This window comes from Cygnus atratus, chromosome 2 (assembly GCF_013377495.2).
Source record: "Cygnus atratus isolate AKBS03 ecotype Queensland, Australia chromosome 2, CAtr_DNAZoo_HiC_assembly, whole genome shotgun sequence".
In the NCBI taxonomy this organism is placed as follows: Eukaryota; Metazoa; Chordata; class Aves; order Anseriformes; family Anatidae; genus Cygnus; species Cygnus atratus.
This window is the reverse complement of record NC_066363.1, coordinates 69,689,548-69,704,463: the sequence shown is the minus strand read 5'-3', so window position 1 is coordinate 69,704,463 and position 14,916 is coordinate 69,689,548. Positions and strand designations below refer to the sequence as shown.

General features: G+C 45.6%; 1 protein-coding gene across 1 annotated transcript in view; it reads left to right on the top strand.

Annotated features, from left to right (window-relative positions):
* The first annotated feature begins 13,285 nt into the window (after nucleotides 1-13,285).
* BMP6 (bone morphogenetic protein 6) overlaps nucleotides 13,286-14,916 on the top strand; it is a 91,267-nt gene continuing 89,636 nt past the window's right edge. The window contains exon 1 of the mRNA XM_035560246.2: nucleotides 13,286-13,728. Coding sequence (XP_035416139.1) covers nucleotides 13,299-13,728 — 430 coding nt within the window. The 5' untranslated portion in view covers nucleotides 13,286-13,298. The remainder of the gene's footprint in view (nucleotides 13,729-14,916) is intronic.

The following is a 14,916-nucleotide window of genomic DNA, read 5'->3' as shown; positions in this document are numbered from 1 at the left end:
GCTTCCTACACTGAGAGCAGTACCAATAGCTTATACCATCTCATTCAGAGATATGCTCATCAACAGGTTCACAGAACTACCTAATAACTGCCAGAGTAACTAATAGCTTTCTATCAAACATGTATTTATCTGTAACTCACTGATCATTTAGCAAGAAACTTTATATAGAGTCTACATTATTTTTAGACACTTGGAAAAAAAAAAAAAAGTTTACTTAAGAGGAAGAAAGGGAGAACTGTAATCTTTCTCTTATGGATATTCCCCTGACTTTTGGGAAGTCCTTTGGTGGGAGATAAAGGCAAATTTTCATTAGTTATTGTTAGCACAATTTGCTTAGTGTATCATAGCTGAATTTTCTTTAATTCATGGATGGCTTGAACTAAAACAAACAAACAAACACCTTTGCGAATAGTTGTCATGTTGCAGTTGTTCTTCACAGCACAGATAGCTGTGCACTCTGACTTAGCCAATGATTTTATTGATGACACTGTAGTATATCCAACATATGGGCCTCTTTGTACAGGAAGTAATTGATTAAGGATACATCTAATTATTTGTTTGTTAGCAGCATGGTTTGTTCTAGCACTATCTTGGATCTGAGTTACGGTCAGATATTGAGGATGATGACTGTAGGATGACTGGGAATACAAAGCACTTTCACCACGCTGGCTTCAATATGTTGTCATGTTATAATTATCGTAGTTTATTCATTGTCATTAACCTGTTCAAATATTTGAGAACAAAGTGGTGTGGTTATATAAAACGTCATGTGAGAAAACGCAACTCTTAAGATCTCTTTTAAGTGCTGCTGTTGTCATGTGCAATCCTCTTTGATCACAACCACACAGCCGCATAGTAGCTCTGAGGATCTGTGAACCATTTCTCCCTTTCTCTCTGTTTCAGATTGCAGCTCATGCTCATTAGAACAGTTCAAAACATCTCTTTGAAGAAATGTGGTGGTGACAGTGGCTGATCAAAACCCAAATACTTAAAAACCTTACAGGAAAAAAAAAAGTCCATATGTCAGAATCTTGTTACGGATTGAATCTGTTATTGGAGGAAAAATAGACAAATGTTTAGGGCTCTGAATGGGAATCGGAAAAATGGGATTCAGCTCTTGGTTTCCTTTCCTTGGTAGGACTGTTTTGTTATTGCTGTTCCTTAGTTTTCCAGGTGAAAACGAGACTTTTCTTTCTCACAGAGGCCTGTGAGCTTGATTTCCCCAAGTGTTGGGATAGCTAGGCATTCAGCTGATGATGGTAAGTTGCTCAGAGGGGTGCTGTTGGAGACCTCAAGTGGGGATGTCCTCTGGTGCTTGAGGGATTCAGCCCTGAATGACCACCTATGTGCAGGACAGGGGATGACCAGACTACATGCTTGCTGCTTGCAACTCCTTAGAGCTTTGGTGTCAGAGCAAAGTGTGCGGTCACTTACCAAGTCACAGAGTAGCCACATGAATGCCAGCACTGATTCTTGGGAATTATTCCCACCAACATCATCTTATCTCATCTCAGCATGTAATGATGAGACAGCCCTAATCTGGAGAGTTTTGGGAAAGCAGCTTTTACTTTGTGTATTATACAAACACCCAGAAGATATCTGTACTTTACTTTTGACAGTTTTGTAGAGGCAACAAGGTAAAGGAGATGTGAGCTTGAACTCCTGCTCCTTCAGCACTGGCCCAATGATTCACTAAATTACAGCTTCTGTAAAATGCTGTTGGTGGTGGCAAGTCTACGAAAAAGTGTTTGAGGTCACAATACAGACCAACAGCAATGTATTTTCAGTGATGGGAGCCTATGAGGGGATGGGCATTGTTTGTGGCTAGAAATCCCATCTGAGTTCGTACTACTGACAAATAAATGTGAAACGAGTGTAAGGTATCACTCCTGGCAGGAAAATGCAGAAGTCAACACTGACATTTTCAATGTTCTTTCTACAAAATGAACCTGTGATTGACATTTTACATTTTTTTTTTCCTGTTCAGGTACCAAACTGAAAGGCAAATACTAAAAAAACCAAACCTTTCTAATGACAGTGCTCAATTGTGTAGAGCATTCCTGGCATTCACCTAATTCAAAAAAGAGTCTATCATATCTGTATGCTTTTGCTCTTGGAAAGGGTTCCTCTAATTGCCAGTGGCACTGTCTGACTGCCCAAATGAAGTGATCCACAGGATCTCAGTCCAGGCAGCTAGCCTGGACCCCTCACCTCCCCAAGCCATGTTCCCTGTGTGGTTTAGATAAATGGCTTTTCATGTGAACCTTTTGATGGTACCAAATACTGATTACATGATAAAAATAAGTTGTCATTTATATTTTTAGGGAAGGGATTGAAAACTTGATTGCAGAATCCAGGCCCTGAATCCAAACTGAGGCCTCTGGGCCCTTTCATGATGCAAACAGTAATCTGAAGTATACATCTGGCACAGTGCAAAGACAGAACATCCAACATCTGTCACATCCCATTATCTTGCCTTGCTGCTATTAAGCTATTATTACTATTTAAACTGAATATATCTTCCAGCAGGCTGCTAACCATAATACTTCATTCAAGTACCCATTCCTTTTACTGCCACAAACTGTTCTGAACATTGTATAAATGAAACTGGAACATCACTTGATGGACTGTTATCATCTTTTATTACTTTATTTTATTTTAAGTGGGAGGAAACAAAACTTACCAAATGTTGTCATATGGTTTGAAGAAAATGAAAAGGATTTCCCTATCATCTTGGGTGAGAGAGATGAACAGAGGTTTTTCTAATGCAGATCAGCTGTAGGCGTTTGATTCCACGCTAGCAAGGACACATACACTGTCACTGGTGTATCAGTTTTGTCTTGGGGATTTAAGACTCTGGATTGACTGATTTTTTTTTTAACTGTCTTTTATAATTAATTATCTGCCTCCTCTATCTCTTCAAAGCCGAGTGAAATAAAGACGTTGCAAGAGACTAGAATTACTCTAAGCAAGATGTTCTCTTAGAAATGTTTCCCTCACGAATTGAATGCTCTATGTTTCCACTCAGAGATCTGCTCAGCAGTTAGAAAAAACTGACTAAAACCTCAGGTAGCCTTTTGTAATGAGCAGTGTTTTTAATTTATATCAGCAGAGATCCAGGAACAAGAGCAGCGCCCTTTCCTAAGCTGCCACTGAGGGTGTTTGTGAAGCAGCCCGTTTGTGTCACAGTTTGGCAGGCATTTACACACTAACTTTGTCCCCATACATCAACCAGTGCCCCGTTATTATCTTAGGTCCTGGGACAGGACTGTCTGCATGGCTAAACACCAGCACTTTTTTGCTTGAGACAGCTGTCAAGATCGTGAATGGTTCCCTGGCTGTGTGGATGTTAGCACAGACCAGCAGCACTGGAAGATAATGGAGTGGAAGTGAGCTTTCCCTGCCCAGGGACTCAGTCCCAGAAAGCAGTCCCAACAACATTTAATTTAGAAGCAGGGAAGATTAGGGTCCTGCAGCAATAGTCATCTGCAGGGCCTCTCCCACCACCCCAGCTCATGCTGAATGAGCCTGAGAGTAGCCACAGCATTTGGGCTAGAAAGACTGGGCAGAGTATTATTGCTAATGCAACTATGCAGCTTTCAGTGTCTGAACTGTGTTGCTCAGTTACATCAAATATCTAAAAAGTGCCAGGAAATGACCCTTCTGTTGCTCGTTTCTGAGACTGTCTTTTGCTGCAAGATTCCCCTGGCACAGAGCAGAATAAGGGATACAAAGCTGGCTGTGTGTCAGTCTGACAGCCAAGGACAAAAAAGGACAGCCAAGGACAAAACCTTTGCTCTCTATGCTCCTGTCTGCCCAGTGCAAAAAAAAGGGGATGTGGCTTTGGAGCTATTCTCCCCCAAACTCCTTTGAGCCAAACTGGCTTCTAAGAGCAGGCAAGCTACTCCTATGCACCAGAGGTACTTGTTTTTAAGCTACTCTTATCTTCTCATTGACATTACTTATTTATTGTTTTACATTATTGATTATAGTACTCTACTTGTTAAATATGAAAACAGCAACAATACATCATGTGCTACCCTTTCCACCTTGTGTAAATCATCTTTTTATGTACAGGCAAAGAACCCTGTGGATGCATACCAGATAACTGCCTTGGTCCCTCAAAAACAGCTTGCTGGGGCTGGGAAGGGGAAGTCAGAATCACAGAACCATAGAATATCCCAAGTTGGAAGGAACCCACAAGGATCATCAAATCCAATCCTGGCTCTACAAAGGACCACACAAAAATCAGACCATATTCCTGTGAGCATTGTCCAAATGCTTCTTGAACTCCAGCAGGTTTAGTGCTGTTACCACTGCTCTGGGGAGCCTGTTCCAGTGCCCAACCACCCCCTTGGTAAAGAACCTTTTCCTAACACCCAGCCTGACCCTCCCCTGTCACAGCTCCATGCTGTTCCCTCAGGTCCTGTCACCGTCCCCAGAGAGCAGAGCTCAGCGCCTGCCCCTCCGCTCCCCTTGTGAAGGAGCTGCAGGCCACCATGAGACCTCCCCTCAGCCTGCTTTGTTCTGGGCTGAGCAAACCAAGGGACCTCAGCCACTGCTCATACGTCTTGCCCTCTAGATCCTTCACAATCTCTGTAGCCCTCCTTTGGACACTATCATAGTTTTAAGTCCTTTTTATACTGTGGTGCCCAAAGCTGCGCACAGTACTCAAGGTGAGGCCTCACCAGGCAGAGCAGAGCGGCACAATCCCTTCCCTTGACCAGCTAGCCATGCTGTGCCTGATGCACCCCAGGACACGGCTGGCCCTTTTGGCTGCCAGGGCACACTGCTGGCTCGTGTTCAACTTGTCATCAACCAGAACCTCCAGATCCCTTTCCACGGGGTTCCCTTTCCACGGGGTTCCCTTTCCATGGGGCTGCTTGTCCCCTCAGTTTGTATGCCTATCCAGGGTTGCCCCATTCCTGGTGCAGAATCTCTTGTTGCTCTTGTTGAATTTCATGCAGTTGGTGATTGCCGAGCCCTCTAACTTGTCAAGATCCCAGTTTTCATAACCGGGATTGCGTGCCTGTGCTGCATTCCCAGTTGTGCTGTACGGGCCTGTGTAGGCGTCCTAGCTGGAGGGAGTGGTCATGCTATGCACCAGCCCAACGGCATGGCATCACCCCATCGCAACCGGCTTTCCTGGTTTGGGCACTGGGAGCTGTAACCTCGTGGCCCACATCACAGGGGTGGTGAGCTCTGGGCTTTGTCTTGCAGTGGGGATGGAGGTTTTGGAGTTGGTGCGTGAGCTGGCCTAGGCACAACATTTGAGCTCTGCTGTGGGCCCGCACTTTAACAAAGGCAAAGCTGGCAGGGCAGGCGTGCTGTTGCTTCAGAAACTTGAAGGCTCTCATAAGCAATGCCATTAAGAGCTGGTTATCAGTTTTGCTTCACCAAGGAGTAGATTTTATTAATTTAGAGAAGGCTAAGAACACACAAATAGATGTTTACAAGGCTTTCTTCTAATAGCCCTTAAAGAAACCACATTTCTATCTCTTTGTGATCACTGTAGGATCTACCTCCGGCAGGCAAATTTAAAAAATCTTTTCTGGCAGTCTCTAAGCATTTCCTGTAGAAAGCAAAAAGAAGACTCTTTCTTCTGAGTTACCTCATTCTGAACTGGCACAGAAACTGGTCTAGTGTACAGTAGCAGCTGCTTCTCTTCAGCTTAAACTGATATATTTACCGCTGCTTACCTCAGCACTTCTGACTTGTTCACCAAATTATTACTGCAGTGTGTACCTTTCATGTCTAAACGTTAAATGGCGTTTGGGAACCACTCCTGTCCCCCTTCCTCCTAGCTGAAAACTCAGTTCCCTTCAGGAACTAATCCATAAATCCATCAGACGTGACAGTAAATACAGGTGTTGAAATATATCCTCCATGGGGGATGAGGGAGTGTTTAAATTTGGTTTGTTTGTATGAAAGAAAAGGCTCAGCTATAAGACAATAGTTTTTTTTAAGTTCCTCAAGCTGCTACAGCTCTTAATGCCTGCAAATGCCTTTGCAGACTTGCTGTCCTGTGTGGCATGCCTTCTGAGACCCTGCAACCCTGTAGACCTGTATTTCCTAAAATACACGTTTGGGTTGGCACGGGGTGAGGTTTCTTTTAAAGTGAATGTGAATGAAACCACGTTGTGTTTACCGACTGCTGTAAGCAGCAAAAGCTATAGGAAATGTGTTTTATCCCCAAGAGTAAGCCACAAGGAAAAAAAAAAGACTTGATGGTAGCTCTGGGGCAAGAAGGGGGTGCACTCATCAGTGGCCAAAGAGAAGTATTGGAGATGGCAGCAAGAAGGCACCAAGCTGCACCCGTGCAGCCCACCCACTGCTCTGGTCCAAAATGTCACCTCCTGTCCCCCTGGGGACCATCCCCAGTGCACTGGAGATGGGCCGTGGGCGCACAGAGGAAGATGTTCACCAGGGTCTGGGTGGGATGGGTGTAAGGCTGCTTGGATTTCTGGTGTGAAACAGCTGCTGAACCTAACATGCCAAGGAGCAGTCTCAGGGATTTATTTTTGGAGGGTATTTAGGGGTAATCACCTTTGAAGGCTTGTCCCTATGTGCAAATAGATGAGATGGGGGCAGATCAAGTACAGCTGCTTCTGCTATGGGATGCTGCTGGGAGCAGCGTATGTATTTTCAAACTGAAATCTGTCGGTCCCTGCTGTGGCCTCATGCTTCTTGGGTCTATCCCAATTTTATTGAAAAACGTTGTTGAAAAGACATATTTTGCACACTGGTCAGAGAACAGCTTGTCAGAATTATTTTAAGTAAGATTTCAGAACTTTTTTTTTTCTGTTTTTGTCCTTATCAGCATATTTTTAGTCCTATTCTGCAAGATTTGTTAGCAATTTTAACAGCTGTCCTTAATTATTATACTTAAAATAATCTTTTTTTTTTCTTCTTTTTTTTTTTTTTTTCCTGTTACAAACCAAAAGGTGATGACCAGTCCCTTGTATCTCAAAACTACATATCTTCCTTTATCTGTGTAACAATGTGTACAATCTGGGGGAAAACACCTGAACACCATCCTTACCATATCGAGACAGAAATTATTCACTAATTCTAGTAACTGGCCAATGCAGATACCTTACACTGTCTTTGGTGTCTTTCCCCTTTCAAGAAAATATGAATTAAACTGGAAACCCAACTTTGTTGGACATTTGGCTTTATAATGGATAAACTGTTTGGATTAAAATCTTCCTGAACCTGTGTTTAATCTTAATCTAAATTTAATCTTCATGCGATAACCCACAGCACATTCTGAGGTTATAAGTGGCATTTGAAACCTCCCATGTTTTCCCAGCTTGCTTGCTTCTTTACTCAATTACAATAGCTTTTATGAGCTCAAGGAATTCACCATTTGGCATATCCACTGGCACAAGGGCAGAAATGGCAGCTAATACAAGCTCTGTAAGAGCTTTCCATGTCTGAGAGAGGGTTCTTCAGTTGTATCATCCCCTGCTGCATTTGCCAAGGCTTAAAGTTGGACTGATCTAACTGAGAAACTTTCTTCCATGCAGCTCTGTTAAAAAAGAACAAACACAAATTAATCGCTAAACAAAAATGTAAGCCAGAGTTAGAGTTACTGGTACATGTTTACCAATTTAAAACATTAGAACACAATTGTAGAACAAATATTTGAAAACAAAGTCTTGGTGAAAATCAACATGTTGACCCCCTCCTCCCCCCTCCCCCTTTACCTCTTTATCCTCTCCCAACCTTAACTTATCATCTAGACATTTTTGCCTCCATTCATTATATGTCATGTGAGCTGAAGGTCATGATCTACCTGCTAAAATCACAGTCTTCTCATTCATCATCACATTATGAACTGCCCTGTATCAGCGTTTACTTTTTTGGCCCACTACAACAGATAGCATAAGAGGAGGGACATGGGCTGATAGCTTGCCATCCGCCACCCACAGGGGATTGCATGAGAACTTCTCTTGTCATCTTTTTGCTGCATTCAAGTGCTCTCAGTGAGGTACCTCTTTAGCTGGCATCGTTCAGAAGAAATTCAGTTCTTTCTCTGAGACTCCACTGGAGGACAAAACCACCATGACTTTCATCCAGTACCCACGCCCCCTCTGAAGCCGTCTGTACAGGCTGGACATGGCACAGTTTTTTTTTTTTTTGTACTTGTGGAACAATTACGCAACGTACATGGGTTTATCTGCACAGAGGAAGAAGGTCTGTTTGCAACATAGGCACACCTGCAATCCAGCTTGTATGGATTACAAGGTACATCTTTACTACTGTTGTTTCTTATGACAACTAAAATAATGGGGGCCTAGTGTTATTAAAATCTGGCCTTTGCTTTATGTAGGCTAAAGGTAGACTCTTACCTCTTGTTGAAATTTCTATATTTTCTGAACTTTCACTTAAATTAATCTCAATTCTACATAGAACATGTAACTTCTAGTTTACGAAGTCTAATTCACAGGCTGTAGAGAGCAGATTTTTCTCTTTCCCTTGTACAGTCAATGATTTACTTTTCTTGGTTTTAAACAGAAGGCACATTACTAGTAAAAATAAAATGAAAAACAAATACCATGAACAGGCTCAGAGAAAATATATTTATGATATGATATGGTATATTAATATTTATTTAATTGCTGCCATTGTAGGTCAGTTTCCCTTAACATTTGATACTGTTGACTTCAAATAAACTTTAAGCTATAATTGTTAGCTCATAAGTATATCTTTGATAGGGCATAGATGGTGGACAGGCTTGGAACAGAGTTGAAATTGTTTGTGAAATGTGTGTTCTGACTTACTTCACTTTTAACTGTTTGCTTTTTCAAGGATAGTGGTCCAGCTGTGTTATTGAATTAATATTTATAACCATTTTTATAGTATTCTGATCTGGGAAATCATCGTTACATATTTTTAGCTGAGATTTCTAGGTAAAGAAAGCAGTGGTTTGGTATGTGCAAATAAGATGTTGTTACTATTTTTCAAATGTCCGTAATTGCAGTGGAGAAAGTAAGTTCATCAAATGAAAGGAAAAATTTGAGCTTTCATAGCAAATGCTGTTTTTAGCCTGCTTCCATCTTTGAACTAAGATTATACTAAACCGCTCTTTCCCTTTTCACAAGTATGCCTTGGAAATTAATATGCTAAAATTAGTAGGCATGTTTGCATTTTCAACCTCTCCAAGTGCAAATAGTCCATTCCAGCTGTCTTTATTGTACAACTTTTTTTTTTTTTAAGAATGCAAACGTAATTCTTTATTACTTTATTACTCTTCCACGTTGCTTTAAAAAAATGAAAAAATAAATCTGCCTCTGCTTGGCCATACAAGCGTGAATACAGAAACTCCCTGACTGCAGTGTCCTTGCTGACTCCCTCAGGGCAGAAGACTGGCTTTGTTGGAGGTGCTTTGGCGAGTCTGTCTCTGGCACTCAACGGTTCAGCTTGAGGGAAGGTAGGAATGTAAGGTTATAAAAATCCAATGCCTTTTTTGTTTCCAGGAGGTGGAGAAGGGAATGGGGGAAATCGCCTGATCACTAGAATAGCAAGGCCTATGCTCTGTTCAGTAGTTATTATTAGTCCGGAGAAAAATTAAATCCAGGGTATACCATTTTGCTAGGGTTGTACCTGGGAAGTTGCATACCTCAGAGTATTGACACAGGTTTTGCATATACCTCCTTATGAATAAAGATGAGATGGTGTATTTCTAGTAAGGCACTGCTGCCCTAAAATAATCAATAACTGCATAGTCATGGACCCTCTCCATTTTTTACAGTATTATTTTTTTTTCCTGAAAGTTTCCTATTAAAGTTACCTCTCTTCCATTTCACTTTTTCACAGGCCTGGAACTGCTCCTTCTAACTTGTGTAGAAAACAACTAAGAAGTCTAATTTGCTTAAATAAGATTGATGAATGATTTGCTAAACGAAGACAACTGAAAACCAAATGAATCATTTTCAACTAGAAATAGGTAGCAGGGTTTTAATTGCATGCAACCTAAACACTGGCACTACCAGGAGAAATTAACTGCTGTAGCTAATCCTTGCTGGCCACATGCCATATCTTGGAACAGGATTCCTGTGGGCAAACAGGTCTGGTGGTGGCCACGCTCACAATATGTGAGTGACAAAGGACTGAGCAGGTGTGAGTGTTTGAATGCGGGCTGACGTCTGGCTTACAGGCAGAAAAGTAAATGAGGATTTTTCTGGGAGAGGTAAGAGACCTGTATGAATTACTATCTTTTGTTTGTTTGTTTGTTTGTTTTTCAGAGAAAATGAAAAACGTCTTTATTGCCAACTTGCCAATGAGGAAAGCTTCCAGAAACAGACACGAGTTTCTCCCCTTGGCCACCAGATGTCCCTCCTGAGCAGGGAAATCCGATGACCTGAAAGATACCCAAACGTCTGTAATCCACAAGATTTTTGAAGACACGACAGGCAAAGGAAAATTTGAGTGAAAGTAACTGTTACAGCAGAGTTTTTGGATAGCGTGCGTGCTACGAAGGCTACATGGCAAGCAAAAAATTCTGCCAGTAGCACTACAGTATATGTTTAATTAACTCTTAAAATGTGTCATAGCCTGCAGCAACTACATAATACATAGCCTTCACCTTCCTCCAGAGAATTAGGTATTCATCTCTCTTCTGAAGTCTTCACATCCTTTTGCAGAAACATGCACTTTCAGATTGCAGGGATATCTGAAATCTGTAGCTGTGGGAAGATTAATTCTTTCTAGGTCTGATAACATTAGCTGAAACCCAAAGTACATTCACATCTACACATGAGAGGCATTTCCAGGGATAAGCAGCCTACATCTCTGGGGAGCACTGCTGAAAAAAGATGAAGACTTAAATGAAACTTCACAAAAAGTGCAGTGACTTACTAAGGAGGGCGATTAGCTTCCTAGCTACACACAGAGACTTAACAAGAAGGTAACTTCACAGGGAAGTACTTGAAGGTTTACTGTGTGCCTATGTCCCTAGACCACATCAAGCTCAGATGCCCAAATGTTGCCAACTGTTATTACACAGCTGCTATTTACTGCAGAAACCCACATGCAAATGGAAATGTTCCAAATACTTTTCTTTGAGAATAAAAACATACAGGTGATGCACATTTGCTACTTAGTATCAGGGAAGCACAAATGCGTGGCAGCTGCCCTGGAGTTTAGTGCTGTCTGTCGCTAAGCATGCACTACCTCTGCCTGGCTTCAAGAGGAGCTGGGGACATTTCAAACTGAAGGGCTCATTCTTCAGAGCTAACCATATCATGTGGTACTTCCCTCTGTAGCTGTCAAAACAGGAAACAGCAGCTACAAAGTCTTGCCGGAGAAAGCAGTGTAAACTAGATCTGAACTGGAAACTGGAAAGTGACTGACTGGAAAGTGAATGCCACAGAGGCAGCTGCTCCCTTCCCTGACCACCCTGGGGATAAGTACCTGCCTGGGAAATCACCCTCATGCTGACTCCAGAGCTCCTGTGCTTCCTCCCCAGCCTCCAAATGCCCCCCTGAAAGCAGATATATAAAAGGCCTCGGGAGGGATGCAGCTTGTGCATTGGGCTTGCTTTTGGGAAACATGGGTTTTCCTAGCAGCACCCCACACCTTGCTGCTCACTGCCTCTCCCCCTTTAATCAAATCAGCCCCAGGCTTAGTTAGAAAAGTGGATAAAAAAGTGCACAGTACAAAAGTTTCCCTGGAACAGCCATCCCTACTCCCTAGGCGATGAGGCGTGAAGGTAATGGAGTCCTGTATAGCAAAAGGAGAGTGTTGGGTCCATGCTGTCACATGCACACTTGCTTTCAAACAGAAGAGTATCTGCATAAACTGAAAAATGGGCCAGCTGCAAAAATGACTTCCACACTCTTCCCTTCCACCTATCTGTGCTCAGATCTCCTTAAAAAATACCTTTTTTCCTTCCAAAACAAGGTTTAAATAACCAATGTTATGGTTCCTTGACTGGTGGAGTTAAAGCACTCATCTGTAACCTAACTTGCATATAAGCAAACATTCGGTGTAACCTCCGCTTCTGCAAATAACATATTCTGTCTTGAATATTCTCAGCTGTGTCTCTGGGAAACTGAATACAAGCTTATTGCCAGATTCTGATTCTAATAAAGTTAATGGAAATTTTGCCAGTGACTTCAAATGGTCCAGATATTATTCTCAGGGCCAACTCCTATGAAATTATCCCAGTTCAAACCCAGAGCATTTCCACTGATTTCAGTGGGGCTAGCCTTGACTTATTCATCCAGCCCAAGCAGAGTTGAAGCTGATCCTTGAAGTCAGAAGCCAGCATAGGGAAGAGCCAACTCTCAGTCAAGCTGACGGCCACTAAAGGGTGTTTGTTTCTTTCCAGTTTTGCGAAGGAGCTGGAAGCAGAGCTTCCAATCCCAGCTATTTTCTGTCAGAACCAGCTTGTTCCTTTACAGGAGGAGAACCTTTGTCCCAAAACACACGTGTGGATTGGTACTGCATTGATCAGTGACCCAGAGGGGGTCACCTGTGCTTAGTGCGTGTCCTGTGCTAAGTTCTGCCGGGTGTCCTCGGAAAAGGGACCTGATGCTGTAACCCGTTCACCGCAGGATGTTTTCAGATGAGCAGCAGCCCACCCATCTCCGTAACAAACAACCCGCGTTCCCTAAATCTTGAGGACAGGAGGAACGAGTCGCTTTTCCCCGCCACCCCATTTACTTTTCTCCTCCGAGCGAAAAATCCCCGTTGGTTTCGGGGGGCAGCGCTGCTCGGAGGCTCCGGGGGCGCAACCTGCGGCCGGCGCCCACCTCCCCGGCCCCTTCCCCGTTCCCCCCGCCCCGCTCCGCCCCGGGGCCGCGCTACCTGCGCCCTCTGCGACTCCCCGCCCTGGAGGAGCGGCCGCCCGCCCCGGCGAGAGGCGGGGGCGCTGCTGATCTGCCTCGGCCGCCTGCAGCCCCGGTCCCCGCGGGCTGGCCGGAGCGGAGCTGCAGTTTGCGGGACGGGAGCCCCTCGGCTGCAGCGCGGGGAGGGCGCAAAGTCCGCTCTTCATCCTCAGCATCACCCTCAGCATCATCGCCTTGCTTCCCCGACGGGCATGGCGAGCTGAGCCGTGCGCCCAGCAGCCGGGCCGGGGGGCAGCCCCCCGGCTCACCTGAGCGGCGATGGGCGCCGGAGGGGGGGCCGAGCGCTGAGCCCCCCTGGCCCGGCTGTCCCCCGCCGGCCCGCGGCGTTAGGGTGTCGCGGGGGGCCGGGGGGGGGGGGAGGGAGAGGCTGGAGGGCTGCGGGGAGCCCCAGGGGAGAGGGGGGAAGCGGGGAGCTCGCCTGCCTCCGCCCGGCCCGACGCCATGCCGCGGCGGCTGGTTTGGCTCTGCTGCTGCTGCTGGGCAATGCTGCTGCTGGGCTTCTGCCGCTCCGCGGAGCCCGCAGACGGAGGCAGCCTCGGGGAACCGCCGCAGCCTCCTCCCGCAGCCTCCTCGGGCTTCCTCTACCGGCGGCTGAAGTCGCACGAGAAGCGGGAGATGCAGCGGGAGATCCTCTCCGTCCTGGGGCTGCCGCACCGCCCGCGCCCGCCGCCCCGGCAGCCTCCGGTCCCGGCCCTGGGGAGGCTGCCGGCGGCTCCGCGCTTCATGCTGCGCCTCTACCACGCCCTGGCAGAGGCTGCGGAGGGCACCGCGGCTGCGGAGCGGCGTGATCGCCAGCCGGTGCCCGTGCCCAGCGCGCAGGACAGCGCCTTCCTCAACGACGCTGACATGGTCATGAGCTTCGTCAACCTGGGTGAGTGGAGGCTGCGCGGGTGCGGAGCGGGGGGGCTTACGCGGCTGCGCAAGTCCCCACTGGGGATGTGTGGCGAGGGGCCGGAGGCTGGAAACAGAGTGGGGCATGCTGGGGTTGTGCGGGGTTTGCTGCAGGTGAGGGCAAAGCATCCCTCCGCACCCTCCGACGTTGGCCAGCCAAAGGTGCCCAAACAGAGAAATAATAGTAATAAATCATTAAAAGTTGCATTTTTGCTGTGATGGTAGCACTCAGAGCCCTTTGAGGCTAAAACCACTCCGCACGGGTTTCTGTGCACAGCCGTGGAAGCGCAGGTTGCACTGATGCTCCTGGAGCCGGGGCAGAGTGCCTCCCCTCCTAGCCCCTGCTGTCCCTTTCGTCTCTTTTGAGTCGTCCGAGCTAGCGCGGGGATGAATACGTGACTCCGTGTCAGCTGTTCTGGTGCTTGAGCCTGGGAATGTGATAGAAATCTTGAAATAATTTCTGCTAGACGTCAACCTGCTCTTCAAACAAATTATGCTGTCAGCATGTTGCTGCTGCGAAGGGCTCCGAGGTGGGAATTTCAGTGGGAAAGCCATTAAGCTTTTTACTTGAAGGAGCCCTGAATGCTAGCCTGCAATTACAAGGAAACAGTGTAATTAGATTCAGCCTAATGTGGAGAATGAAAATATTTCAGTTGGCAAATTGCAGTTCCTTTTTTAGTGAATTCCTGTGAAGCTCAAGCATCTCAGCAGCGAGTCAGCTGAAAACTGGATCTTTTCACCAGTGGTTGCAGAGCTGCACATCAGGCACCTGCAAACAGCTTGTGGTGTTTGACAGATAAAAACTGGTGTGCATTTCATGTGTTTCCTAATCTAGAGCAAGGGTATGTCTCAGGAGTGGGAAATCCATCTGAGTTATCAGCACTGGTAGATGCATTCAATAGCTCTGTGCCATAGTACATGTATTTAGAACAGATTTAGCCCTAGTCCCTGGGGCTGGGAGATTTTTGTACCTGGTGGAAATCCCTGGGCAGGTCAGAGGTGCTCCCCTCACGCTGTGTTTGCTCTGCTGCTTTTGAGTGCAGAGTCCTGAAACCAGCTGGCAGCAAAGCCAGCTGAGTCTGTGGCTAGCTCAGCCCCTGAGGCATGTGGAAATAGTGTGTGGATTTTGCAACCAGAGAGCAGGTACCTCTGTGCTCCCTTTTGCTGC